The sequence below is a fragment of the Rhinichthys klamathensis genome, unplaced genomic scaffold, assembly GCF_029890125.1.
Source record: "Rhinichthys klamathensis goyatoka isolate OS25496 unplaced genomic scaffold, OSU_Roscu_1.1 h1tg000232l_1, whole genome shotgun sequence".
In the NCBI taxonomy this organism is placed as follows: Eukaryota; Metazoa; Chordata; class Actinopteri; order Cypriniformes; family Leuciscidae; genus Rhinichthys; species Rhinichthys klamathensis.
In genome coordinates, this window is record NW_026606756.1 from 490,389 (window position 1) to 515,165 (window position 24,777).

The following is a 24,777-nucleotide window of genomic DNA, read 5'->3' on the forward strand; positions in this document are numbered from 1 at the left end:
AGAGGAGAGAAAAGGACGATGGTTTTACAAAATTCAGAGGAAAGTGGGGGAAATGAGATGTACAGGAAGGAAAAGGAGAGATGAGACAATTATATCTAGACTTAGGTTTGGACATACAGGACTAAATAGCACTTTATTTAAAATAGGTAAACATAACACCGGCAGATGTGAATACTGTGAACAACAAGAGACAATAGAACATGTCATGATAGACTGTAAAAAATATGAGGGAAAAAGGAGGGAAATGATCCAAAATTTGAAAAAGGAAAGAGTACGGTATGATTTAGTAGAAATTCTTAGGAAAAATTCTAAAGAAAAGTGTTATGGAATTGTTTTTCATTATTTTAGAATAATTAATATGATTGAGAGGATTTAAATTATTATTATTTTTTTATTTCTTTTATTTAATTTTTTTATATATAAGTAATAGTCATTCAGTACCACACTCCATACCAGTAGGTGGTAGTAATGCACCATTTCATTGTGTGCCAACCGCCATAAAACTCGAATAGAAGAAGAAGAAGAAGAAGACTTGTGAACATCAGACTTGTCAGCGCTCCGAGCCGGTAGACGTCGCAGTTCTCATCAGTTATCAGAAATGTGATTGGCTGAGGCGGGGTCCGACCGGGAAGCCGCAGCAGAAACTTTGGTTCAACACTGACTGGATCGATATCCTCGTGCTGCGGTCGGTGTTGAAGTTTCGTCCTTTGACAGCACATATTCAGTAAGTTTGACGGACCGCACTGAAATTCAACTATTCACTGAAATTACAGTGACATCGGTTGGGCTTGATATCCAGTCATGGGCGAAACTAAGGACGTCGTGCCGTGCGTGTTGTTGAATCTGTATGGTGTCTGGCGCCAAATTGCTGGGACAGTAACAAAACAACTCTCTTCTACAACTTGTTCAATTCTACAACTAAACTATCATTGTGTCATGAGAATAACTCCCAATAACAGAATCGTGTGACATTGTTTTGTACTGTAACTTATGCACCTTTCATAAGTTTAAACCTTTTTACAGTCTATGGTTTAAACCCAGGATGTTTCTTATTTCGTTATGTATGAGCCATCGACAAAAACATTTTTTTGGTTGCTGTCGATCTAACGTTACTCTCACTGTGTTTTAAAGTCTTCTCAAACATACTGAAAAAATAAGGGTCTTTTCATCACTCCAATCATTGTTCAACATTTGTAAGTTTCAGTCAGATATAGATTAAACGGTGTGAACGTTTCTGCGACAGTACAGCTACATGATTTTTTAACGAGATAACTACTGGAAAAGTTTATGATTGACTTTCTGTTTGTATTGTAAACAACTCGCTGCAACATTCTAGCATGGCTTACTGATACAATATTGTGGTGACGTGAGAGGTTGTTTCTAACAACTGTAGATTAAAAATATTAACAAAGCTAAATAATAGACTGACCACATTTAGAATTAGTTTACCATTTTAGCAATACATTTACATTGTTTAATTAATAAATTAATAGCATTTTAATTGGAATGTAATGAAATTTGATATAATATTAGTATCTGACCATATTACCCCCAGAAAACCCAGACTTTTAGACAATGATACTTACTGTTTGTTTATTGTTCAGAAACACAGAAAAGAGAAAAAAACAGCTGATGTATCTGATCTTAATTTATGTGAACATTACTGAAGGTAAAAGGAAGTTCTATTTATGTTCTAGAATTGATCATTCTCCTATCTCTCTACAGGATCCTGTGCACCATGATTGATCCATTAGAAAATGGCCTGTATGACATCCCAGATTATGAGCACATAGAGGACGAGACTTTCCCTCCTTTTCCTCCTCCGTCATCGCCTGGTCGGCGGGACCTTGGGGAGGATGCTTTTGGCAATGGAGAGGGTCTGTTAGGCTGTTTCTTATCGACTTGCTGCTTTGGTGATGTGAGCTGGTCAAATTCCCCATGCTGCTTTCCCATGCTGCATAATTCCTGACAGTAGTTGTTCAATCCCTAACTACCTGTCAGCACCAGCCACTGGCAGGTCATCTGACCTCTCAGTGGCTGCTGGCAGTCTGCCTCGTTTCAGCAACATGATTTTTGGCAGGTTTTGTGTTGCGCTCCTTCCTCTCTTGCTCCAGCAAATTACATTAATTTATTATTGTACATCTGTTCATATGATTGTGTTCTTAAGAGGTTTTAAAAATGTTTTATCACAATTAAAGCAGTCAAATATATTTGATCCGACTGGTTGGTTACTAACGCTTACACTGGCCTCTCAGTCCAGCCAGACACTATAGCGCTCAAAGTTTGATGCGTGCCCTACCACTCTTGTTTCGAGGGAGTAAATATATATATTTTGTATTATTGTGAATCTTTTCTTATTGATCTGTTTTTAACATGATCGACATTTTGGGGAGGTTTATCCTAAAAAAATTGGTTTAAATGACTTTGATCCTGACTGGCCTCTCAGTCCAGCCAGCCGCTGCTGAGCTGATACAAGTTTAACGCATTCCTGTTTAACTCTCGCTGCAAGGGAAAACTTTGTTTTATTGTTATTAAAGTATCCTTAAGATGAATATATTCCTTAATATAATATTTTAGAGACGTTAATCCCCGATTAAAGTAGCCCAGCCACTGTTGAGCTGTGGGTTTAACTGTAACAGTAATTGTAATTTAATTGGGCTAAACCTTCCCCCCAAAAAAACGTTGATCACATGAATGAATAGATTCATACGAATATATACGTTTTTCCTTACAGCGAGAATGGTTGGAAACTAGTTTTTAGTGGCTGGCTGGACTGAAGCATCACTAACCCACCAGTCAGGGTCGTGGTCAGTTGACCAATTTAATCGGGATAGGCCTGCTTAAAATGTCGACGTATAAAATAATAGATTCACAAGAAATTATTCATAACAATAAAATCATGTATTTCGCTGCAGCGAGAGTGGTAGGGGACGTGATAATCTGGTAGCATAGCGAGTGGCCTGACTGAGCGTCCAGCAAAGCGTCAGTAACCCACCAGTCAAGATCACCGCCATTTGAATACTTTAATAGGGATAAACCTCCATAAAACTTCAATCATACAAATGAATAGATTCATAAGATTATATTCACAATAAAACAATAATGTATTTCCCCTGCAGAGAGAGTGGTAGGAAACAACAGTGGCTGGCTGGTATGAGCGGCCACCAACACATTAGTAACCTGAATTACAGTCATTTGACTGCTTTAATTCGACAAAACCCTCCTAAAACATGGATCATGTAAAAGAAAAGATCCATTAGAATAGAATTACACTAATAAATTAATGTATTTTCTTGCAGCGAGTGGTAGGGGACACATTTTACTTGGAGCACCATAGTGGCTGGCAGGACTGAGAGGCCAAGAGCAGCAGTAACCAAACAGTCGGACGTGAATAAAAATGATTAAATATATTCATTTTTTCAAAGTATTTTTTAAAACAATGTATAGAAAATTGTTTACATTTTTATAATGAATCTGTATTATTCATTCAGTAGTTGTCTTAAAGGCATTCTCCACCGTTTTTTCATATTAAACTGTTATTCCCTTAACTAAGACAAGTTGATACATACCTCTCTCGTCTCAGTGCGTGCACTCAATCGCGCGGGACACTTTGATAGCACAGTTCATTCAATACGGGCCAAGCAGAGAAGCGAGTAAACACCTCCACGTTTTCCCTATTTAAATACAGTTACACGAGTATGTAACTCGACCAAGAATGGTGACACAAAATAAAACGTTGCGCTTTTCTAAGCGTGTAAAGTGGATAACTATAATGTATGGCGGAATACCATGGCAAGTGCTTAGGAGCACTTTGACTCGGCGCAGTAATATCATCACTCGTGAAAAATCCTCTCCCTCTCCGGAGTGATGATATTACTGCGCCGAGTCCATAGATATATATGCGCCGAGTCAAAGTGCTCCCAAGCACTTGCTGTGGTATTCCGCCATACATTATAGTTATCCACTTTACACGCTTAGAAAAGCGCAACGTTTTATTTTGTGTCACCATTCTTGGTCGAGTTACATACTCGTGTAACTGTATTTAAATAGGGAAAACGTGGAGGTGTTTGCTCGCTTCTCTGCTTGGCACGTATTGAATGAACTGTGCTATCAAAGTGTCTCGCGCGCCAGAGCGATTGAGTGCACGCACTGAGACGAGAGAGGTATGTATCAACTCGTCTTAGTTAAGGGAATAACATAGTTTAATATGAAAAAAACGGTGGAGTATCCCTTTAACTGAGGAGGCAGGTCATGTGATCTGTAGGACCTCTTGCCAGCCAGCTGAAGATTGAACCCCCACTCGATATTCATACTCTACATAGTAAAAATGTTTTGAGTTTAATCTGTAAATAAATCCCATTTTGTTGTGTGTTCAGGTGAGGAGGAAGGAGAAGTGTCAAAACTAGCAGAAGTGCCAGTGGCAAAAAGACGAACGGTGAAGAGGCCTCGGCCGAAACTGGATGCTAACAGGTACTGCACCAGATGGCAGTTAATAATAATGATAATTATTTGTTTATTTTAGCAGACAGAGTATGACTGACTTTCTCCAGTGTTTACAGTTCTTCTCTTTCCCTTTCTTCTTTCTTTTAGGTTGATTTCTGAAAAGGGTCTCCCAGCTCTGCGTACTTTATATGATGATGTAAAGTTCAAAGGCAAAGGACACGAGGTAATGGCTAATCTTTCTCTTCGACTTATATATTCTGCTGAACTCTTTGTTATATGATTACAGATGCTGTTGTTCTAGGAATGTTTTTGTGTTTATAAATGAATCAGAGTGATGTGTGAATACAGTTATCAGTGCTCACCCCTCTTCATTCATTTTTGATTCAGGCAGAGAATCTGAAACTCCTCATGCAGAAAATAGAGAACTGGGCCCATCGCCTATATCCTAAAATGCAGTTTGAAGAGTTCATTGATAAAGTAGAGAGTCTGGGAGGCAAAAAAGAAGTTCAGGTAAGACTTCTGGCTTTACTATGCAAATGAAAAGAAAATAATTTTATCTGAAGGAAAAATCAAGATCACCTAGGAACTGTTCACAAAGGATGTGTTCTTTCCATCTGTGCTTTTTTTTAATTGAATTTTATTTTTATTATCTGTGCTTTTAAAAGTTTATTATCCATTTAAAAGTTATATTGTTGGCATTATGCCTTTACGACAGGACAGTAGAAGCTGTAACAGGAAGTGATAGGATAGGAGAGAGGGAAGTGGAATTGGGAAAAGACCATGAGTCGGGACTAAAAGGGACAGTTCACTTTGAAATGAATTTTTGGTATGTTTTAGCTTACCTCAAGGGCATCCAAGATGTTGGTGTCTTTGTTTCCGCAGAAGTTTAAATTTTGATATTTTTAGGTCAAACCGTTCTTGTCTGTCAGTCATATAAAGCAGATTTTCTCACACAAACCGCTCGTTTCGTGTCTTAGGCCATCAATGTGTACATTTACGAGTCATCAAATGTTTAATTTGGACTTCTCTGTGCATGCTCTTTGAGGTGGTGACCATAGACCTGCATTATATGACTGACAGACAAGAATGATTTGACCTAAAAATATCAAAATTAAAACTACTAGTATGGAAACAAAGACACCTACATCTTGGATGCCCTTGAGGTAAGCTAAAACATATCAAAAATTAATTTCAAAGTGAACTATCCCTTTAAACTCGGCTGCCTGAAGCACTGTTACGCAAATCTATACTATCCGACCAATCTATGCACTTTCAACTGTTACTCTATGCACACATGCACTAAACAAGTCTTATTTTTTTTTTTCTGTTACACCATGACTGGCGCATTTTTTATATCGAATGTGTGATTTAGCACACATTCAAGTTACAAGTAATTTCTGTTCAGTTAGTGCAAGAACATCCTGTTGTGAACACCTCCTCAGACAATTAATCCAGGAAGAGTTAACCATTTAAAAACCATTAATATGTGATATTTTACATCCTTAATAGACGTTGATTGATTGCGTCCTTTGTTAATGCTGTTCTTTGTTTCTACTTTAGACATGTCTAAAACGAATTCGATTGGACATGCCAATAACACATGAGGACTACGTTGGTAATGATACTTTTCAAATCTTGGCTGTCTTACGCTACTATTGAAAAAAGTAGGTAAAACTGAAGTTTCACTGACTTCCTACTCCCCTCCAGAGGAGGCAGAGGTTCGAGTCCCAGAAGAGTCTGATCCAGCTGGAGACGGAGTTTTCCCTGAAGATCCGTTCGTCCATTCTACTCCTGCTCCAGCCTCTCTCACCGAGGAACAGCAGCGGCGCATAGAGCTCAACAAACGGCTCGCTCTGGAGAGGAGACTTGCGAAGCAGAAAGAGTTAGGTGTGTGGAGCCATTTGATATGATATGGCATGATGTCGAGTTATGATCAGAATGCAAGCATTTGCCTCTAGTCCTGGGAAAAACCTGGGTCCACTGTGATTACAATTATTAATTTTAAGATTCAGCTGTCTCATGTTTGTTTCGCATTTTTTGACCATTTATTTAAAGAATTTATTTTTTATTTTTCCACAGAATCCTCTCAGAACTCCATCCAGGGAGATGCAGATGAACCGTCCACCAGTTCTTCAGGACAGTACCCCATTCAAGAGAACCGGGAGATTTTCGATCAGAGCATCTCAAACCAAACTCCACTCAAAGAAAAGCCAGCTGTACTTCAGAATTCCCCTTTAAAGGATAACGAGGGTGCCAGGCCTGTTCCAAATGGCATAGTTGATGACGACGATAGCAATTGAACCAATCCTCCCTGTTTGTACAAAGAGGACTACAAATAAATTGAGGGTGTTTTCGGGAGTAGCAGCTAAATCAGTCGAGCTTTTTTACATTTTAACCTTATAAACTCTTCCCAGTCATATGCCAGACATTTTCTGCACCTCATTGGCATGTTTTGTAATGTCAACCCAGGGATCGATCACCACTAATGGTCTTTCACACACATTGATTTAGTTCAGCTTGCATTTTGTCGTATTATCTTTTATCCTCTGTGAGGATTTTGAAATATTTTGCCTGTATTCAAAACTTTTCTTTGGGAATCACATTCCCTTTTTGCAGATAATCTTAATTATCACCATTTCATTTATTGTTAGCTAAAGTTAATTAAAAAGTCCTAATATGTAAGCATGCAATAATGCAGGACTTAAGGGGGGAGGCGGGGATCAAGTCAGTTTGTCGTCACAAAAATGTTATTTTCAACAATGCTGGTCAATCTTCAGTGTTTCAGTACCAATTGTTTTGATTTTCTGAATAAATATGTTGATGTAGCACACCCTTTATGTATGATCTAATTAATGCAGTTCTATATTTTGAAGTGAGATTAAAGGCTGGAAAACATTACACAACTTTTAAAATCTAAACAAATCACTATAAATGATTAAAGAGAAAAACTGCTTTATTCACTACCAGACTTTGAAGTTGTTATGATGACCACAGCAAACTTGTTGTCAGGAGAGGCATGAGAAATGAAAACAATGTTTTCGAAAAGTCTGCACATCATACACTACATGATTTTCTGTGAGCTCTGTCAACTCGACTGACCAAAATCTGCAGACGGGCTCTGACTTTCGACTACTGGTGTCAACTCAAAATATGGGCAAACGTCATGTAGCGTATTCAAGCCTTTACTGGAGATGAGTGTCTCGCAATTTGATTCTGTAGCATCAAAGGAGAAAATAGAAATAGACCATGATTCATTACTGACATACAAAAATACATTTTATTTCTAAAAATATTTTAAATTTTTACATTATCAAAATAGAAAGCATTAATCTTGGAAGTCTATAAGCCTACTTCAAAAATATTGTAGGTTATTATTCTCATTTGCCTCAAACTGGTTTACAGATATGGCTAACAGGGACTTCAGGCAAAAAAAAAAAGAAAGAGCCCATGTAAATTGCATGCTATTTGTAATCTTATTCTAGATTAATAATTTTGAGAAATAATCTCCAATTATGAGGGTTCATAAATCCTGAGTAGCTATAACTCTTGTTTGATAGTTCACATCTGGACACTTCAATGGAACTTCATGGCAGGTGTAAATCTAGCAAATATAGCAAAACCATCCCTAAAGCTTTTTGTGTAGAGTATTGTGTCTAATCAATTTCAGTAACAGCAGTATAAAGCTAAGAAGATGGAGTACAAGTCTGTTCCTCTGTATTTCTGATTTGGCATAAAGACAGATCCAGCAGGGCAAGTTCACTGATCTCCTGTAACAGGACATAGAGGTTTGGTGTTCTGCTCTGTCTGAACTTCCTCTCTTCCCTGCTCAGTTTGGACTTCCTCCCCTTCTCTTCCTCTGCCTGGAGCGAGGCCTCTTCTGCCCAGCGCACCACTTCCTGAACCAGCTCAGACCGACCTCGACCAGCTGGCTGGGACTCAGGTTGCACGGCGCAATGAGGCTTGTTCCTGATAAGCTGCAGACACAAGCTGTCGGCATGGCAACGAGATGGTTCTACAGAGATACGAACCTGTGGAGGAAGACAGACACAAGATGATGAAGAAAAAAATGAGGTCAGAGGATGCAACAAGCAAATATCTATGACAGTCCAAATAAAGGTACCACAAAGAATGTGATTTTTTGTTGTTTGCTGGGAATTTACTTACTGTAATGTGGTCGAAGAGGTAAAAGGTATGAGTTCCAGTGCTGGTGCAGGTGCTGATCCTGTCAGGGTATCTCTGCAATGTCCCAGCCTTCCACTCGCATCTTCCACCTTCATCGACACTGACCACATGACCCTCTCGATCCTTAAGGTACACAGCTCCCTTCAAACCATACCTGTGTGAACAGGTTACATGATAAGTGTTACAGCAGCTTGACATAAAACATCATGTCCAACATTTAAGAGCTATTTTTGGTGTACACTACCATTCAAAAGTTGGGGTCAGTAAGATTTTTGAATACATTTATTCAGGATGCATTAAATGAATAAAAAATGAACACTTTTACATTGTTACAAAAGATTTCTATTTCAAATAAATGCTGTTCTTTTAAACCTTCTATTCAAAGAATCCTGAAAAAAATGTATCACAGTTTCCACAAAAATATTAAGCAGCACAACTGTTTTAAACATTGATAATAAAAGGAAACGTGTCTCGAGCATCAAATCATCATATTAGAGTGATTTCTGAAGGATCATGTGACACTGAAGACTGGAGTAATGATGCTAAAATTCAGCTTTGCATCACAGTCATGAATTACAATTAAAATATATTAAAATAGAAAACATTTACTTGAAATTGTAACAATACCATTGTGCTATTTTTGATCAAATGAATGCAACCTCGAAAGTAAGAAATTGATCGATGGAAAGAACTTAACAATTATAGTGACATGTTTTCTAACGAAATGAACCAATTAAAAGCCATTTGTGTGGTGTGGCTTTTGTGTTCATGGTTAAGTGCTAATTTGCATTCCCGCTGAAACAAGCGTTCTAGCGCAAATGTTGTAAATAGTGTTGCGCGCCATCTTATCAAATTCACATGATCAACCTCTCCTCCATTTTGCTTGGGAACTAATGTGGTCGGAACCAAAGTTTACAGGACAGCGTTCTCTGGAATCCTCAAGTGGAGGACTTCTACATTCCAATTGGTTGCCGCCGAACCGCGCCATAGCTCATTACCATAAAGTTGATCTGACTTCAACTCTCCTCAACGCCCAAACCATACAAGACGCACCGCGCCGGCTCACATTGAAAATGAATAGCTTCCGGCCACTTTGATGCTCTCGCCGGCGGTGGTGTGAACTCACAGTTAGAGACTTATTTTAAAAAGAAATTTTAAATAAAAATCTATCCATTCCAAACTTTAAATGGTAGTGTATAATTTTTTTGTTTAACATTTTGTCTACACCATGTTCAAAACAAAGAAATATTCCATAAGTGGGTCATTACTGTGGTACGAAGGCAAGAAAACCATTAGCTCGGACACCATAGATCACTGCATCAGCCACACAGCGCTCATCTGTGTTGGAGTCTTTATCTCTAAAGTAGAGGCACTGGAAGAGCTCTGTGGACTGCTTCTGTGCGTGCTGCGCTGCCTGTCACACAAACAGAGAGTTTGAGAAGAATTTCCCAGAAAATCATTACTATTTTACTGTTAAAATATTGACACAAAAGCTAATGGCCCCACTTACTCTGTTTTTATTGTTGATTTGTTGAGCCAGCTCCTCAAGTTCTTTGTTACTGGCCAAAGCTTTGCTTAGTGATCCTTCCTTTTCCAGCTGAACGGCAGCCATGAGCAGCCGGTGAACTAATACATCAGCATAGCGTCTGATTGGAGAGGTAAAGTGAGTGTATCGATCCAGTGCAAGACCTGAAAACAACATGAACAGCAAAACATGATTTATAATGGCTTCAACCTTTTAGTTCTAGCAAGCAAATATACCAAAATGTCACTAAGTCTATGTAGGTTTTAAATCATGGTATCATTTATTGCTATAAAAATGAAAACTCTGTTTAACATCTGAAATAATATTTATATCATAAATAATGAGAGAATGAAAAGCATTTACCATAGTGATAGTACTGTTCCTCAGGACAGGCTCCTGTAGAGAAGTAAAGGGCATTAGACATTGCCTGTGTGGCCATCATTTTCAATAACCTGTTCACCAGGGGGTCCTGAGGATCCACAGCTCGCTCCAGAGAATCAGCCAGAGCCCTGTTTGACCTAGTTTAAACAATGCAGACAGACACATGCATGTATTGATTTAATTATACTTACTTCTATTGGTACTATTTTCATTTTTATTTATATATATATAGTTTGGGGTCAGTATTATTGAAAGAAATTAACACTTTTATTCATCAAGGATGCATTAAATTGATCAAAAGTGACAGTAAAGATCCATAATGTTACAAAACATTTCTATTTTAAATAAATTATGTTCTTTTGAACTTTCTATTCATCAAAGAATCCTGGGGAAAAAATGATCACACTTTCCACAAACACTTTTAGCAGCACAACTGTTTTCAACATTGATAATAATAAGAAATGCTGTTATCATTGAGCAGCAAATCAGCATATAAGAATGATTTCTGAAGGATCATGTGACACTAGAGACTGAAAATGTAGCTTTAACATCATAGGAATAAATTACATTTTAAAATGTACTAAAATATGAAACAGGTGTTTAAATGGTGATAATATTTTACAATATTACTACTTTACTGTATTTTTCATCAAATAAATGTAGCCTTCATGAGCATAAGAGACTTCTTTCAAAAAAAATTTTTTTTTATTAACTTTACCTTGTATCAATACTGAAGCCACGGGCTTTGGCACTGTCGATTAGCTGATTGAAGAACTCCTGTTTGGGTGGTGGGTGATGACGCAGAAGAGCTTGATGTGGAAAGCCCTCCTGTATCTTGCGTGCCACCCAGTGGTTGGCATAGATCATGCACTCTGCCACAGTCTCATGAACCTCCAGAGGTTGTTTGGGCACAAGGGCTGTAATGTTCTTCTCCTCATCCAGCTGAGCCCTAACCTCCACCCCCTCCAACTCCAGGGCACCACCCTTATCTCTCTGTGCCCGGAGGTGCCTGGCTACCCTCGTCAGAGTCTCCAGGGCCAGCAAGAGCTCAGCCAGTTTCTGGTCCCGCTGCGAACTCTTAAGCTGGCCTAGCTCAGGCACCTCGACCTCCTCGCCGTTCAGCAGGCTCTGGGCCAGCTCATAGTAAAGCTGATAGGAGGAGCGGATAAGAGTGCGACCGTACCAAACCGTACACAGATTCAGAGACTCAGCATCCAGCTCCCACAGCACACTCATGGCATATCTGGAACAAATTACAGAGCGATTCCTTTGTTATTTCTCATTAAAGTCACAGAATACAGACAGAAAATCCACAGATTCCAGCTGCATATTAGGGCCACTTTCAAAGTGTCAAATAGCAGGGAAAGGTTTGTGTGTTACTCACCGGTCCACTCCTCCAAGGAGGGAGCACAGGTCAGCACTCAACACCGCTGGCAGCATGTCATACCTCCGGTCAGCAAGGTAGTAAGTGGTTGCCCTGTGTTTAGAAAAGAGAGCTGATTCACATCTGGTGGGATTTTAAATCTGGGGACCTAAACCAAAAATCAACTTGCACTGCTGTTTAAAAGTTTAGGGTTTTGTTTTCAAGCCTCATATTGCTTATCAAAAATACAGTAAAAACAGTAAGTTTGTGAAATTATATTTCAATTTAAAATAGCTGGTTTCTATTTTAGTGTATTTTGAAATGTAATCTATTGCTGTGATGGCAAAGCTGAATTTTCAGCATCATTACTCCAGTCTTATAACATTTCTTATAATTATTTCTTATTATGCTGCTTATTTTTTTATGGAAACCATGATAAATATTTTTAAGAATTCTTCAATGAACAAAAAGATCAAAATGTATTTGCATTAGATTTTTTAAGAAAAACTTTACATTATTGTCTTTACAGTCATTTTTGATCAATTTAATGCATCCCTGCTGATTACAAAAAATATATATATATATTTTTTTTAAATCATACTGACCCCAGTGTACAGTGTGGTAGTGTATGCAACTTATTTAATTGTTTGGACTAGTTACCATTATATTATATATGCTATTAAAATATTTTAATATTTATAAATGTACATTCACCATAGACATTTGATAAACATATGAATCATTATTATTATTCATTAGTAAGTGTGACGAAAAACATGACATTAAACAATAATATACTCTATCAATTCATATATATTGATATAATATATATATTGAATAACTGGCCAATCTCCATACCTGGACCGTGCCTCTAGGTCTGTAAGAGAGCCCTCCTTGACAAAGTGAGTGACATCAGCAATGTGGACACCCAGCTCTAACCGTTTCCCCCCAGGCAAAGTCCGTACAGACAAGGTGTCATCCACGTCCTCACAGCCCTTAGGATCGATACTGAACACTAGATGTGTCTCTCTCAGGTCCCGTCGAGAGGACACCTCACTGCTGTCCATCTGCCACGGGTTCTCGTCTGTGTTAACCGGCATCTCTCGCAACTAAAGAGATTCAAAAACAACAATTTTTTGGAATACACCTTGTACCTTTCTGCAAGGTCTACTATTGGGGATTTACTCTTTTAATAGGTCAAAATCACAGTTTATACATTTGAAATGACTCAACTCAGATGCTGACACTATGACCTCACCTGTGCCTCTGAGAATGGTGGCACATGGATGCAGTTCTCCACCAGAATGGTCTGAATCTCAGTCTCCAGCTCACCTGCTTTCCCCAGAACCCTCACACAATGACCATTTGGGTAGACAGAAGTACTCTCCCACGAATCTAGACGCACAATTACTCTCTGGTCCTACACAGAGAAGCGTGCCAGATGAACAAGACTTGTAGTACCATTCAAAAGTTTGGGGTTAGTAAGGTTTTTAAATGTTTTTGAAAAAAGTCTCTTATGCTCACACCAAGGCTGCAAAAACTAAAACAGTAATATTGTGAAATACTATTACAATTTAAAATAACTGTTTTCTATTTTAGTATATTTTAAAATGTAATTTATTCCTGTGATGGCGATGCTGATGTTTCAGAATCATTACTCCAGTCTTCAGTGTCACAAAAACCAGTTGTGCTGCTTAATATTTTTGTGGAAACCGTGATACTTTTTTTTCAGGATTCTTTGATGAAAATAGTTCAAAAGTACAGCATTTTTGGGGGGGGGGGTGGGGGGCTTTTGTAGCATTATAATTATCTTTACTGTCACTTTTTTTTATCAATTTAATCCTTGCTAAATAAAAGTATTAATTTCTAGTTCTTCAGTCATTCATTTCTAATTTCAGGAGTGTACTAAGTCTAAATGTTTAAGTGTTAACAAAGGGTATCAATAACAATGATATAAACATTACTTCACACTTGCTGCAACAAGATCTGCTAATCTAGCCTTAATGCGTTTAAAATACTGAATTATATCTCCACCTGCAGTGCCTCAGCCTGCTGTGTGCTGATACGGATTTTAGAAATGCGGTAGTCCCATGGAATGACCAGAATCTTCTGTGAATTTCGGCTCTGGGACTGCACCTCCTCGAGAGGAGGAAATGTCACAACGTAGTCTCTCCAGTTCCTCTGCAGAATACCCACCACCCTGCCTACAGAAAAGAGAGGAGAGAGTTAAAAACAGCCACAACTTATACAGCTATCAATCTGCAGAGAGGTTCAAAAACCTACTGAAACTTTGGGAATCTTCTCATTTGAACAAGACATTTTCTTCAATAAAATTGAACTCAAACATACTAGAATTAGTGATTAAAAATTGTTATGATATCTACATCTGTGTAGTTCTTTGTCATAAATGCAGTTTACATAATATGATGTGGAAGCAATTCAACACGGTTTTCTCATCCACTGTCAAATTTGGGCTTATTTATTTATTGTATGAAATTCCTTTTACCTAAATGGCATGAGACTGTGTGACTTTTCATACTCTTGTTATGCTTCATACTTCAGTGCAATAAAATTACTGAAATTTGTTATAATATTCATTTTATAATAAATCCAAAAGCAAAACACGCTAAAAGAACTATAAAAGGGAGTGATGAATGGTCCTCTGCTTCTATCTACTGGTTATATTGGTAATTTCATGTCATTTTCAAGTGTGTTTGTTTTCCATCAGGTGACAGAAATCCTGGCACATTTTCCATGTTATCTCCATGAATGAAAATGAGATTCATTTTAATTTTACTGCACAAATGTAGAGTTTAAAAAAAATAAGTGTTGAAAACATTACGTGTGTTGAAAAACGTGTTTTTTTGTTTTAATATTTTACATATTGCCAATCTAGACAATTACAGTAATATAAAGTTTGTCTATATTAATGAATATTAGCTGGTTATTTGAAATTATTAGAAATTAATTCAGTATTCAGGGATTGACTTGATAGGTGTGTAAATGTACTTAGTAAAAATCTGTCTTTACAACTTTCAATTGTAATGGAGTAATATTTGACCACTAGTATCTGTACTTTCACTTAAATAATAAAGTTGTTTACTTTGTCCACCTCTGCTTATGTTTACCTGTGGGCAAGGGCTGACTCTGGGTGTCCTCCTGTGCCCGCTCCTCCCCCTGACCTCCTGTAAGCGCCATAGTCCTGCCCTTCCACTCATTACGGGGCAACAGCTCTATGACAACCACATCTCCATGCACCGCCCGGTTACGATGCTTCGCTCCACTGATCAGCACATCACTGTTTAGCTCTAACAACACAGGATCACACAGGCAGGGTCAAAGGTAAAAGATCATAAAACCATCAATATCAAAAAATGTCAGTAATCAGAAAAAATGTAACGACTGATTAAAGTATGTTGATAACAACCTGTATTTTTGCTGGCTGAACCCTCATAACGGACAAAGGCTTCATGCTGTGCTCGATGTTTGTTCACACTGAGGTTGCCCTTAAAGGGGAGAGAGCTGGTTGGAATGTATCCACCAAAAAAAAAAGAGATCTGAAAAACAGGAGTATCTCTGAGAGGCACTTACCTGGATGTACCTTCCAGATTTTATACCAGCCTCCAGCACCTCCGCAGGCAGGTGTTCAGAATACACCTTCTCTGCTGCCTCACTCTCTCGCTCTTGAAGGGTCTGAGCAATGGAGATGTACAGATCATGGGCGGCCTGCAGGTCCGGACAGAAACTTAACAGGTACTCCTACAATAGAGTTCACTGGTGTCACTAATGGACAAGTATGTTGATCTCATTTAATGCACTTAAAAAAAACATCATTTGATTCAAAAACATGGATTACTTTGTGAAGTGCAGAACAGTCTAAACCCAGCTCTTCACAATTTGTTACAAATTTAAAAATGTGTATGGTAAATGTATTATGATAAGCCAGTCATCATCACAAAATAAACCCTGACAGCTTGATCATACATAATCCTAGATAAACAAATGGACATTATTTTTTATTATGTGAAAAAAAGAGACTGCAATCATATGACAAAGGGAATTGGTTTCCTGGCTGAGACAAAAATCAGTTATAAAATGTAGTGGTCATTAAACATATCTGACTCCAGAAAGATACTTAAAATCCAACACTACAGATTTGACAGAAAATAAAATAAAAGAACATACCTGAGTTGAGATGACATACACTCCACTGTTTAAGGCACTATATTCTGAAATAGCGTCACTATCTTCTGTAATCATGACCACTGGCCGGAGTCCAGCCAGATGATTATAGTACCAAACTGCTGCATTGTACACTTTTCTGTAAGAATAAACATCATGTTCACAGATAAAAATGACTCTCCCATGAGTGATCAAATATTTTTCGGAAATATGCTTTCCTCTAATCCTGTGAAGTGCCTCGTGGAAGCAGCTTCACTTCTCAATAAGGTTTCATATAAAAATTGCACTGCATACTTCCATTGTTTATTGAAAATCAAAGATTATTGATTTTCATCACTAATCAATAATCATCTTTATTGATAAATGCCCATTCATTTATCAGTTCAAATCCACGTATAAACAAGTTATACTGTCTAAGTACAGGACGGAAGAATATCCTTAAATGTGGAAAGGGTATTAATTGACGATTCTTCTTTTCTTGTCAAGTATTGTCCTCACTTGTCTTGGAATCATCAGAATGCTTGTGAGTTAATTTTGTTGATTGTATGGACACTGGAAAAGTTCAACATAAATATATATCAATTGTTTTCTTGATTGTAGTAAATGTAACTCCTGCATAAATGTATAAAAGGGTGTAGGCGTCAATAAGCTTAAGCTTCTGCCTACTTTTGAGCATCATATTCACGTTTTTAATTATTTTCTTACTTATTCATTGCGCATGTATCCTTCTTTAGTTTGGCCTACTGTGCTGACCTTTGTTACTATATAGAATTTTGTGGATCCTAGATGCTCAAATAAAAGTAAATAAAGTAAAGTGCATGACACATTAGAGGAGAGGAGGTTGACACAAATTAATTCTCTATTTCTCTATAGTCTATTAATACTCTCAATACTCTTTTCTCAAAGTACACAATACATAAAAGAAAGTGTAATACTGGATAGATTAGTCAGGACTCACCTCGTTTGCCATTTGTCCTGAGACTCACCCTTGTCTCTGGGGCAGTAGGAATATTGCTGAAACTCATTTGCAAACATCACACAATCGTGGCGAGGGTCCTTCAGTAAAGCACGCAGTCTGTTATAGTGCCTGTACAAGACAAAACAAAATGCATCTATAAAAGCAACCTTTAAAAGTAGCCCTTTTAATTTTTCTGAAGGAATTTTCCTTTTTTTATTCACACACGACAAGTGAGTGAAAAATGCACAATGTGTGACAGTAAAATAAAGTAAAACCGATGACAAAAAATAATATTTGAGAGGTCGACCTGCGTCCACGAGTGTGCTGAACAGTCTGGTACGCTGTCTGGGTCAAAACGATCCCCTGCAGCTCCCTGAACTCCAGTATCTCCAGGAAATCCCGAACCACTCCCACATCCGGAACCACATAGTGGGTCACATCACTAGACAGAACCTTCCCAACTGTTGGACCACAAAATGGTCGATATCATATTGTAAACCATTATTGTATTATCTAAATTGTAAACACAATATGAAAATTCATCACACATAGAACAAATTAATTGCAGGATGAATTACCGAACAAAATTATTTCTCACCAAAACATCAGATAGTAAATTACTGATAATTATCAGTGTTGTAGGGTGAAGAAGTGTTGCAAGGTTGCAACTTTCACAAACAAGATTTGTGACGTTTGCTTAATTACTACAAATCAACTTTAGGTTCGTACTAAACTAGTATGGAATGGTAAAGATCTGACATTACTTCAGGGGGCGTGACGTACCACATTTAGTCACCAGTAATGAGAATTACTGTACCTACTAAGAAAGATTTTCAGAATCAATGCAAGTTAACATTTCCTAAAGCTATAGTTCAGTGTAGAAGGTAAAGACCTCGTATTTTAAGATTATTTCTTGTTAGTATACTGATGCGGTCACTATAAAAAAATGTAAAATAAAATTAACTACACATTTCATGTTGTTTTGTATTGTTTGGCTGTCTCATGCTCCTCTTCTTACCGTTGTGACAGTTCGCTTGACAGAAGGAGCTTCCACACGGCACCTGCTCCCTCACATAATGCTCCCGAACCACACGGACCTTTCTACCCTTTGAGCTGTTCAAATGTAAAACCTTCTCGGTTTTAATCATGACCGGATTATGCATAATAATCTACAGTTTGAGGTAAAGGTAGCGTTCAAAAACATCAGTATCCTCAGTTCTTCTTTGCTGTTTATCATCAAGATGAGTTTCTCATTTTCGAAATGAATCTGCGCCATCTACAGGACTGGAAGACGAGTAATCAATCAGTCACGGAGACACATTTATTTTAAATCATTTTTATTATTTATAATAATCTGAGAACCTACTGTCATGTTAATTCTCTATTACGTTTTTGTAAACTATAAAAATTCTTCAAATATTATAGACTCAGAAGAAAGGTATTAGACCATGTGTCAGAAAATTCTTCCCAGTGTCATAATGCTCATTTCACACCATCTTGCATATAGCAACATTCAGAAATGAAGTTTGGTTTTGACATGATACAATAACTTTTAGTCAAGAAAACAATCTTGTTGACTTTAAGAAGATCAAAGAACAATTAGAAAAAAACAGACATACAATCTAATGCTTTCCAATTTCAACAAAACTGCCCAGTATAGAAATTTTCTTCAGAGGGCGTATTACAGAAACCTTCTATCTTTTTTAAGATAAGATCTGTCAAGACAAGTTCATTTAGAATTTTTCCCAAATTCGTATTACAGAAGCAAATCTTAACTTGATTTAGGATTATATTTTACAAAATCTCATTTAGTTAAGAAATCTTAAATAAAATAGGTGTGTTTTTAAATAAGTGTTGCAAAAAGAGAAGGTTTGATAAGCTTGGTAGGAAAGGCAAAGCCTATCACTATATTTCATGGGAGGCTGTAATTATTTATCAGTGCTTTGTCGTCAAAGTGCAGCACATCATTTGGGTGTTCAAAAAGTATTTCCACCATCCAACATCACTGTTATTCATCTTGTATCATTAATAAATGTGACTCCATTCTCAGACAGGACTATTGTAATGGGATTTTTACAGTTGGCTTTCAAATAATTTTGAAGTAGGACACCAGGTTGTGCTAAAGTGAAGACAGTTTTTAGGGGTTTTTGTCGAGTTAGAATGCTTCTGTAATACCCTTTTCCTAACCGTAGTTAAGATAAGATTATGCACACGAAATATCATTCTGCAGCTTTTATCCTAAATGGGGTTCTAACTGATTTGTTACCAAACAGAGATCTTTCTGTAATATGCCCCCACATTTTGGTTCCTTAAAACATCCAAACAAAAGACACTACTTAAAATTAAAAACGTTTTCGATTGTTCAGTTATGTAAAATTGCCTTGAGATTGATTTGGCAAATCACTTTAAAAATTACAATCATTTCTTAATTATCCTTTTGTCTTCAAATGCGTGCAACATTAAATAAAGAGTCTTTGGCATCAGAGATTTGTTCTTATTGCGACCGTCCCTGCGGAAAGTTGGTCATCTGGATGCTGTCTCCTTGTAGTCCTGGATTGTAGTAACCAAGTCCATCAAACTTCAGGTCTAGTGGCTCACTGTTATCCAGTCGGAGAACTTTGAAACGATGAGACAAAACAATTTAAATAACATCATGGAGGAAAAACGATTCTGTAGTTCATAGAAGCCCTCACATGTATTCGAATGGATCTCAGTTCAAAGTACTGACAGGAAAGTTTTATATTACCTGGATCAGGTGATGTCTCTTCCACCAGTTTTCTGTGTGAAAAGTCTCTTCTATTCCTTCGATTCAGGATGATAAATGCTGCCAAGGCAATGATCCCCACTACAATCCCAACGGCTAGGACGATAGCCCATGCCTCCCCTTTCTTGTTTTCAGCATCTGTAATATCTGAGGATAAACCTGTAAAGACATATTACATGTTTATTATAACAAAGACACTAACTTCTTCATCCAAAGATGCTCTCATAAAAGACAAAATTATTGACCAAATTAGAGAACAGATTGGTATGTGGTTGCCTTTAACATGGAGTTCCTGGTTTAAAAATGTGAATGGAATCAACACCATCAGAGGGGTTAAAGTGGTTGCTGTCTAAAAGCTTTTTATAAGCTAATTATTGTACAACAGGCCAAACACACAACATCTAAATGTATATAATTATTCTGGATATGTAAATAGCCTATAACCTGTTCTTTTAAGTTTAGGATGCGGTTTGGACACAAATTGGTCAGAGTTACACGAAGAGATAATGGGATTTGTTCTTCAATGTCAGGTATTCTGTGTCACATTGGTCCACGCCTGACCTCGAAAGGAGCCCCTCCCAATATCTGTGGGGTGAACACCACTCTTATTGTGAATGAAGGTTTGGTGTCAGTAACTAGACACTCTGGCCCAGAGCAGAGGACAAACAAAGCCCGAAACCCAATCCAACACAGAGGAACAGCAAATATGGCTTTTATGACTGAATTGAGAAGCTGAGAATAAGGGTTAGCTTGAGGGATGAAATTAAAAGATTTGTGATCTTTGTGAACTACAGAAACAGAGAGAGAAATAATGCTTATAAAAGGTCAAAACACTATCAGTGTCCCAGATTTGTAGTGTGCTTTACAGTTTAACTAAAATATTTTTGCCATATACACTACTGTTCAACGGTTTTGGGTCAGAAGATGTTGTTGAATGAAGTCTCCTAAGGCTGCATTTATTTGATCCAAAATAAAAAAAGTAAAGTAAAAACAGAAATATTGTTAAATATTATTAGAATTTAAAATATTTGTTTCTCTATTTGAATATATTTTAAAATGTAATTTATGATGCAAAGCTGAATTTTCAGCATCATTACTCCAGTCTTCAGTGTCACATGATCCTCCAGAAATCACTCTAATTTGCTGATTTGCTGCTCAAGAAACATTTCTTATTATCAGTGTTGAAAACTTTTTTTCTTTTTTTTTTAGATTAGACATTTTTTGTAACATTATAAAGGACTTTACTGTCACTTCTGATCAATTTAATTTGTCCTTAATGAATAAAGGTATTCATTTCTTAAAAAAAAAAAAAAGATATTACTGACCCCAAACTTTTAAATGGTAGTGTAATTACAAATATCTCATGACAGAACTCTTCGGTCGGCTATCAAATGAAGCTTGCTCTTATAAACACTGATTATTAATGCTCGATTGATGCTGATTTGTGAGTCTAACCTCTTTCAGAATTATCTTTGTTGTCAAAAGGTCCAGTCAAGTTTGCTCCTGTGTCCTCACTGTCTGCGGCAGGTGTTGTGATGTCCTCAGGGATGGCAGGTGGAATCACTGGTGGTGTTGTTCCGTTTACTGGTGGTTCAGTTGGACTCACTGTAGTTTTGTACTGGACGTTCTCATCTTTTGTTGTGGTGGCCGGACTCTTAGTAGTGCTGTTGGTAGGTACAACGTCTGAGGGCAAATATCCAGAACCCGTTTCGTCAAGGCTGCTCTCTGTTGTGGTAGTCTCGGGTTTTGGACTGGTAAATGTGTCATTAAGAGCAAATTGATTCGTGTGCTCCGGCTCTGGTGTGGAGGTATTTGTAGCTGTCTCCTGGGTCTGTGTTTCATTGGATTCCGCTGAAGATTCTGAGGGCTCAGAACTTGAAGTAAGTGCAATCATAGGAGGTGGCGTTGTAGAAATGGGTCCGCCAGAACTGGCTTCCTCTGTGTCATTGTCCCTGTGATCAGGGATTTGATACAGTTCTGTGGAATTCTGCTTTTGTTCATCTCCTCCAGTAAATAGAAACGAGCCAAATGATTGTCCATCTTCTACTGAACTGCTCTCCATACTTTCTCCCATTGGAACAGATGGTTGAACAGGTGGTTTCTCACTAGACGACTGTGTTTCGTTGTTGTCCATTGCCCCATTATCTCTTTTCCACTCCTCGGGTATCTCAGTGGATACTTGTTGGAATGTCTGAAGTATCAAGAGGAGTGCAAGTATGATGCCCAGTGGCAATTTCATGTTGGGTTCTTCTACCTGCCAAAATGAGACACATTACTTGTGTGTATAGTGAATGTGCATATCACAGAAAGCACTTTGGTCTCACTTAGGATAAATTCTCAAGACCAACAGCGAAAAGAAGAGCAACAATGTTCCACTTTTTTAAATATGACAAAAGTTTTATCAAATATACATTGCCGCTATAAATGCTGGCATCAATCAAAAGGCGAATTCTCATAATATGAATCAACATTTGGGAAAAGATGCAAATCCTAAGATGTTTCTCCTCTACAAAATGAAAGTGTTCTTCAGTCTTTATTTCTCAGAAACCTCTGTTTAGCAGCCCTTTGTTCCACTCCCATGAGTCCTTTTCACTGAAGTGTATCTAAGCCCTCTTGATGCAAGTGTAATGTACACCATTCAACCATTTCACTGCATTGTAATAACAGGAGGTGAGCACACAATATTCTGTATTCTGTGTCTGGTATACAAATTACACACCCAAACTATATTTAGATACATTTTGAGTGAGATTATAACAAAACAAAAAAGGACAAAGTGACTCTCTCACATATACTTGTATAAATACTGTTTTGTACTTTTTTTGTGTATTGATGAGATGAGAAGTGGCATAATGTCGATAATTGATATCTATATTTTATTTTAATGTGTTGTTGAACAGACACACCCGCACTTAACATGTGACTAACTGGGTAACTATTTCCATCACGTTGTGACATCATAGCTATTCCTGTTTGGCCAGTTTATGCCAACCACCAACAAAACTATTTAGCAGTGACAATATTACAGAAATGAAATGGAAAGAGTATTTGGTATAAAGGAGTTAATTTATGGAACTTTCTTCTTATTTCACTTAAGAGCTCTAAAACTATTAATGCATTTAAGAAAAGATATAAGTTAAACATTATGGAAAAGTATAGAACACTTGAATGAAGAACATTAGAAAAGTAAGCGAAAGTGGATGCATAATATAATTTTGATTGTTGAAGTTTAAGTTCTGTGCTTACATGTTATCATTTTTGGTATAAGAGAAACCATAAAATTGTGTCATCTTTGGACATAGTGTTTTTGTTGTAAAAGGGGTTAGGCAAAATAAGTCTCGACTTCAGCCTAAACCCCTTCGGTCAGGTATTATTTAGCATTTAAATTCTTAGGTACTCATTTTGTATTTATCTTTCTAATGTATTTACATTTTCTTTTCTTTCTCTATTTGTTTCATTGTTTTATGTTTTTTTCATTGTGTACAGGATTTTTGAATTACATATGACCTAAGATTTAATTGTTCAAAATGACCGAAGAAAATAAATTACTAACTAACTAACTATTTGGGGTTCACATTAGTGACCTTTTTGTGTGTATTTATTTTATAGAACATTTAATCTGCCATGTCATATCTGAACCAGATGCTGATTGCTAGTGGCATAATTATTTTTCTTATTTACAAATATTATAAAGTTGTTGTAACAATTATTTATAGCATGTCTTTGTTCTTAATTTGGGCAATGGGCAATATATGAAGTACTCTACATTGTCAGTTATTATTATATTTTATGTTTGCTTGGCAATATTTCGGAGGCAATATGAAGTCAACATGAAAAGTTTGTCAATGCTGCCAAGGGGGAGGCCCTCACCTCCCAAAATAATAATAATAATTAAAGTACATGTCCATTAAATTAGAAATGTAAAATAACACAATTTTATACTTCTCTTTCCCTCCTTAAAACATCCTGGATAAAAAAATATATTTATAATAATATTCTAGTATTATAATAATATATATTAGTACTGTGAGTATGTGGCATCTCTTATGTTGAAGTTTGATGCAGGATTAAAGAATAGTCAATAACGCAATGTACAGATAAGAAATGTATTATGCAAATGTGTTAATCTATAATATGATATATATTCCATAGGTTTGTTTAAAGAATACATTTTTGGTTCATTTATTATTAGAGGTTCATCAGTGGATTCAGAAAAACTACTAATATGTCTAATTTTACTAATGGTTTTCAGGTGTTATGTGTCAAACCTCCCAATGGTAATTATTAGTTATTTAATCCTGATGATTTCCTTTGATGGATCAGAATTTCAATAGCCTTCATACCACTGACATCTAATACCTATTCTCTATTTTACACCAAACTAGCCCAGTCGAATGTGAAAGCAGCACAATTCCTCAATAGATTTCTATGTATTTAAAATTAAAACTGTGCACCTTACCTGAGTGCTGCCTGCTGGGCTCGGGTGAGATGATCGAGGTTAAAATAGAATCGCTTGAGAGTTCAGAGACTGTGCATCCAGAGACAAATGGCAAGGGGAGGGCTCTGTCTCGCTTGTGGCTATCAGGAAACTGGCCTTTCCTGAATTTGCACCTGTAAACCACACCTTCCTGCATGCAAACAGACAAATAAAGCATTGATGTGCGTCAGCTGTAACAATGAATTAAGCTGAACGTCAATCTCCAGTCATACGTCAGTTATACATACGTCATTACTATAAACGGGTTTATCCTGGAGGTGAGTTTTGAAGACTTTGAGCAAGTGAAATTCCCTGGAGGGAGGAGCACCTGACACGCTGGCTGGGCCTCTGAGCATTCCTCCCATGCCCTGTGTCCATGGCAACCCATAGGTTGCTCAGATCTGCTTTCATCCGCCCCATACCTTTGCAACATTAAACATTTTGTCCATGACAAAAGACACATGCTATTTTTACATGACCGATGACCTTATGCGTCATAAGG

The 24,777-nt window shown here is 37.2% G+C and overlaps 3 protein-coding genes across 4 annotated transcripts; 1 reads left to right on the top strand and 2 right to left on the bottom strand.

Moving 5' to 3' along the window:
* Positions 1 to 643: 643 nt before the first annotated feature.
* tipin (timeless interacting protein) lies at positions 644 to 6,801 on the top strand. Of its 2 annotated transcripts, none has more exons than XM_056265440.1 (8): positions 644 to 724; positions 1,726 to 1,877; positions 4,377 to 4,470; positions 4,591 to 4,666; positions 4,831 to 4,953; positions 6,004 to 6,058; positions 6,151 to 6,330; positions 6,523 to 6,801. In XM_056265440.1, exons 2-8 carry the CDS (start codon positions 1,739 to 1,741, stop codon positions 6,741 to 6,743), a joined length of 888 nt encoding a protein of 295 aa, XP_056121415.1. In that variant the 5' UTR covers positions 644 to 724; positions 1,726 to 1,738; the 3' UTR covers positions 6,744 to 6,801. The 2 variants fall into 2 exon arrangements, with proteins under 2 accessions (XP_056121415.1, XP_056121416.1); XM_056265441.1 differs by having other exon boundaries at positions 659 to 724; positions 1,698 to 1,877.
* Positions 6,802 to 7,964: 1,163 nt separating this feature from the next.
* Positions 7,965 to 18,235, bottom strand: dis3l (DIS3 like exosome 3'-5' exoribonuclease). Its single transcript, XM_056265371.1, has 17 exons — positions 18,053 to 18,235; positions 17,342 to 17,495; positions 17,035 to 17,163; positions 16,080 to 16,215; positions 15,486 to 15,653; positions 15,322 to 15,400; positions 15,023 to 15,202; positions 13,929 to 14,098; positions 13,153 to 13,314; positions 12,753 to 13,003; positions 11,916 to 12,008; positions 11,250 to 11,774; positions 10,514 to 10,668; positions 10,136 to 10,314; positions 9,894 to 10,039; positions 8,608 to 8,779; positions 7,965 to 8,471 (listed from the first exon to the last, which is right to left on the bottom strand). The coding sequence occupies exons 1-17, from the start codon at positions 18,195 to 18,197 to the stop codon at positions 8,127 to 8,129; spliced, it is 3,189 nt and encodes a 1,062-aa protein (XP_056121346.1). The 5' UTR covers positions 18,198 to 18,235; the 3' UTR covers positions 7,965 to 8,126.
* A 1,190-nt stretch (positions 18,236 to 19,425) lies between these two features.
* On the bottom strand, positions 19,426 to 24,369 carry muc15 (mucin 15, cell surface associated). Its single transcript, XM_056265457.1, has 4 exons — positions 24,258 to 24,369; positions 21,254 to 22,052; positions 19,781 to 19,957; positions 19,426 to 19,650 (listed from the first exon to the last, which is right to left on the bottom strand). Exons 2-4 carry the CDS (start codon positions 22,035 to 22,037, stop codon positions 19,529 to 19,531), a joined length of 1,083 nt encoding a protein of 360 aa, XP_056121432.1. The 5' UTR covers positions 22,038 to 22,052; positions 24,258 to 24,369; the 3' UTR covers positions 19,426 to 19,528.
* Positions 24,370 to 24,777: the final 408 nt, after the last annotated feature.

What these genes read in the sequence shown, in the direction of transcription:
- tipin (XM_056265440.1), top strand. Translation starts at nt 1,739, where the DNA reads ATGATTGATCCATTAGAAAATGGCCTGTATGACATCCCAGATTATGAG. An exon ending in CCGAAACTGGATGCTAACAG is followed by an intron (nt 4,471 to 4,590) that starts GTACTGCACCAG and finishes TCTTTCTTTTAG; the next exon opens with GTTGATTTCTGAAAAGGGTC. An exon ending in GAGGCAAAAAAGAAGTTCAG is followed by an intron (nt 4,954 to 6,003) that starts GTAAGACTTCTG and finishes TTTCTACTTTAG; the next exon opens with ACATGTCTAAAACGAATTCG.
- dis3l (XM_056265371.1), bottom strand. Translation starts at nt 18,197, where the DNA reads ATGCATAATCCGGTCATGATTAAAACCGAGAAGGTTTTACATTTGAAC. An exon ending in CAGGACAAATGGCAAACGAG is followed by an intron (nt 16,216 to 17,034) that starts GTGAGTCCTGAC and finishes TTATTCTTACAG; the next exon opens with AAAAGTGTACAATGCAGCAG. An exon ending in TGTATGTCATCTCAACTCAG is followed by an intron (nt 15,654 to 16,079) that starts GTATGTTCTTTT and finishes ACTCTATTGTAG; the next exon opens with GAGTACCTGTTAAGTTTCTG.
- muc15 (XM_056265457.1), bottom strand. Translation starts at nt 22,037, where the DNA reads ATGAAATTGCCACTGGGCATCATACTTGCACTCCTCTTGATACTTCAG. An exon ending in CAAAGATAATTCTGAAAGAG is followed by an intron (nt 19,958 to 21,253) that starts GTTAGACTCACA and finishes ATGTCTTTACAG; the next exon opens with GTTTATCCTCAGATATTACA. An exon ending in AGAGACATCACCTGATCCAG is followed by an intron (nt 19,651 to 19,780) that starts GTAATATAAAAC and finishes ATCGTTTCAAAG; the next exon opens with TTCTCCGACTGGATAACAGT.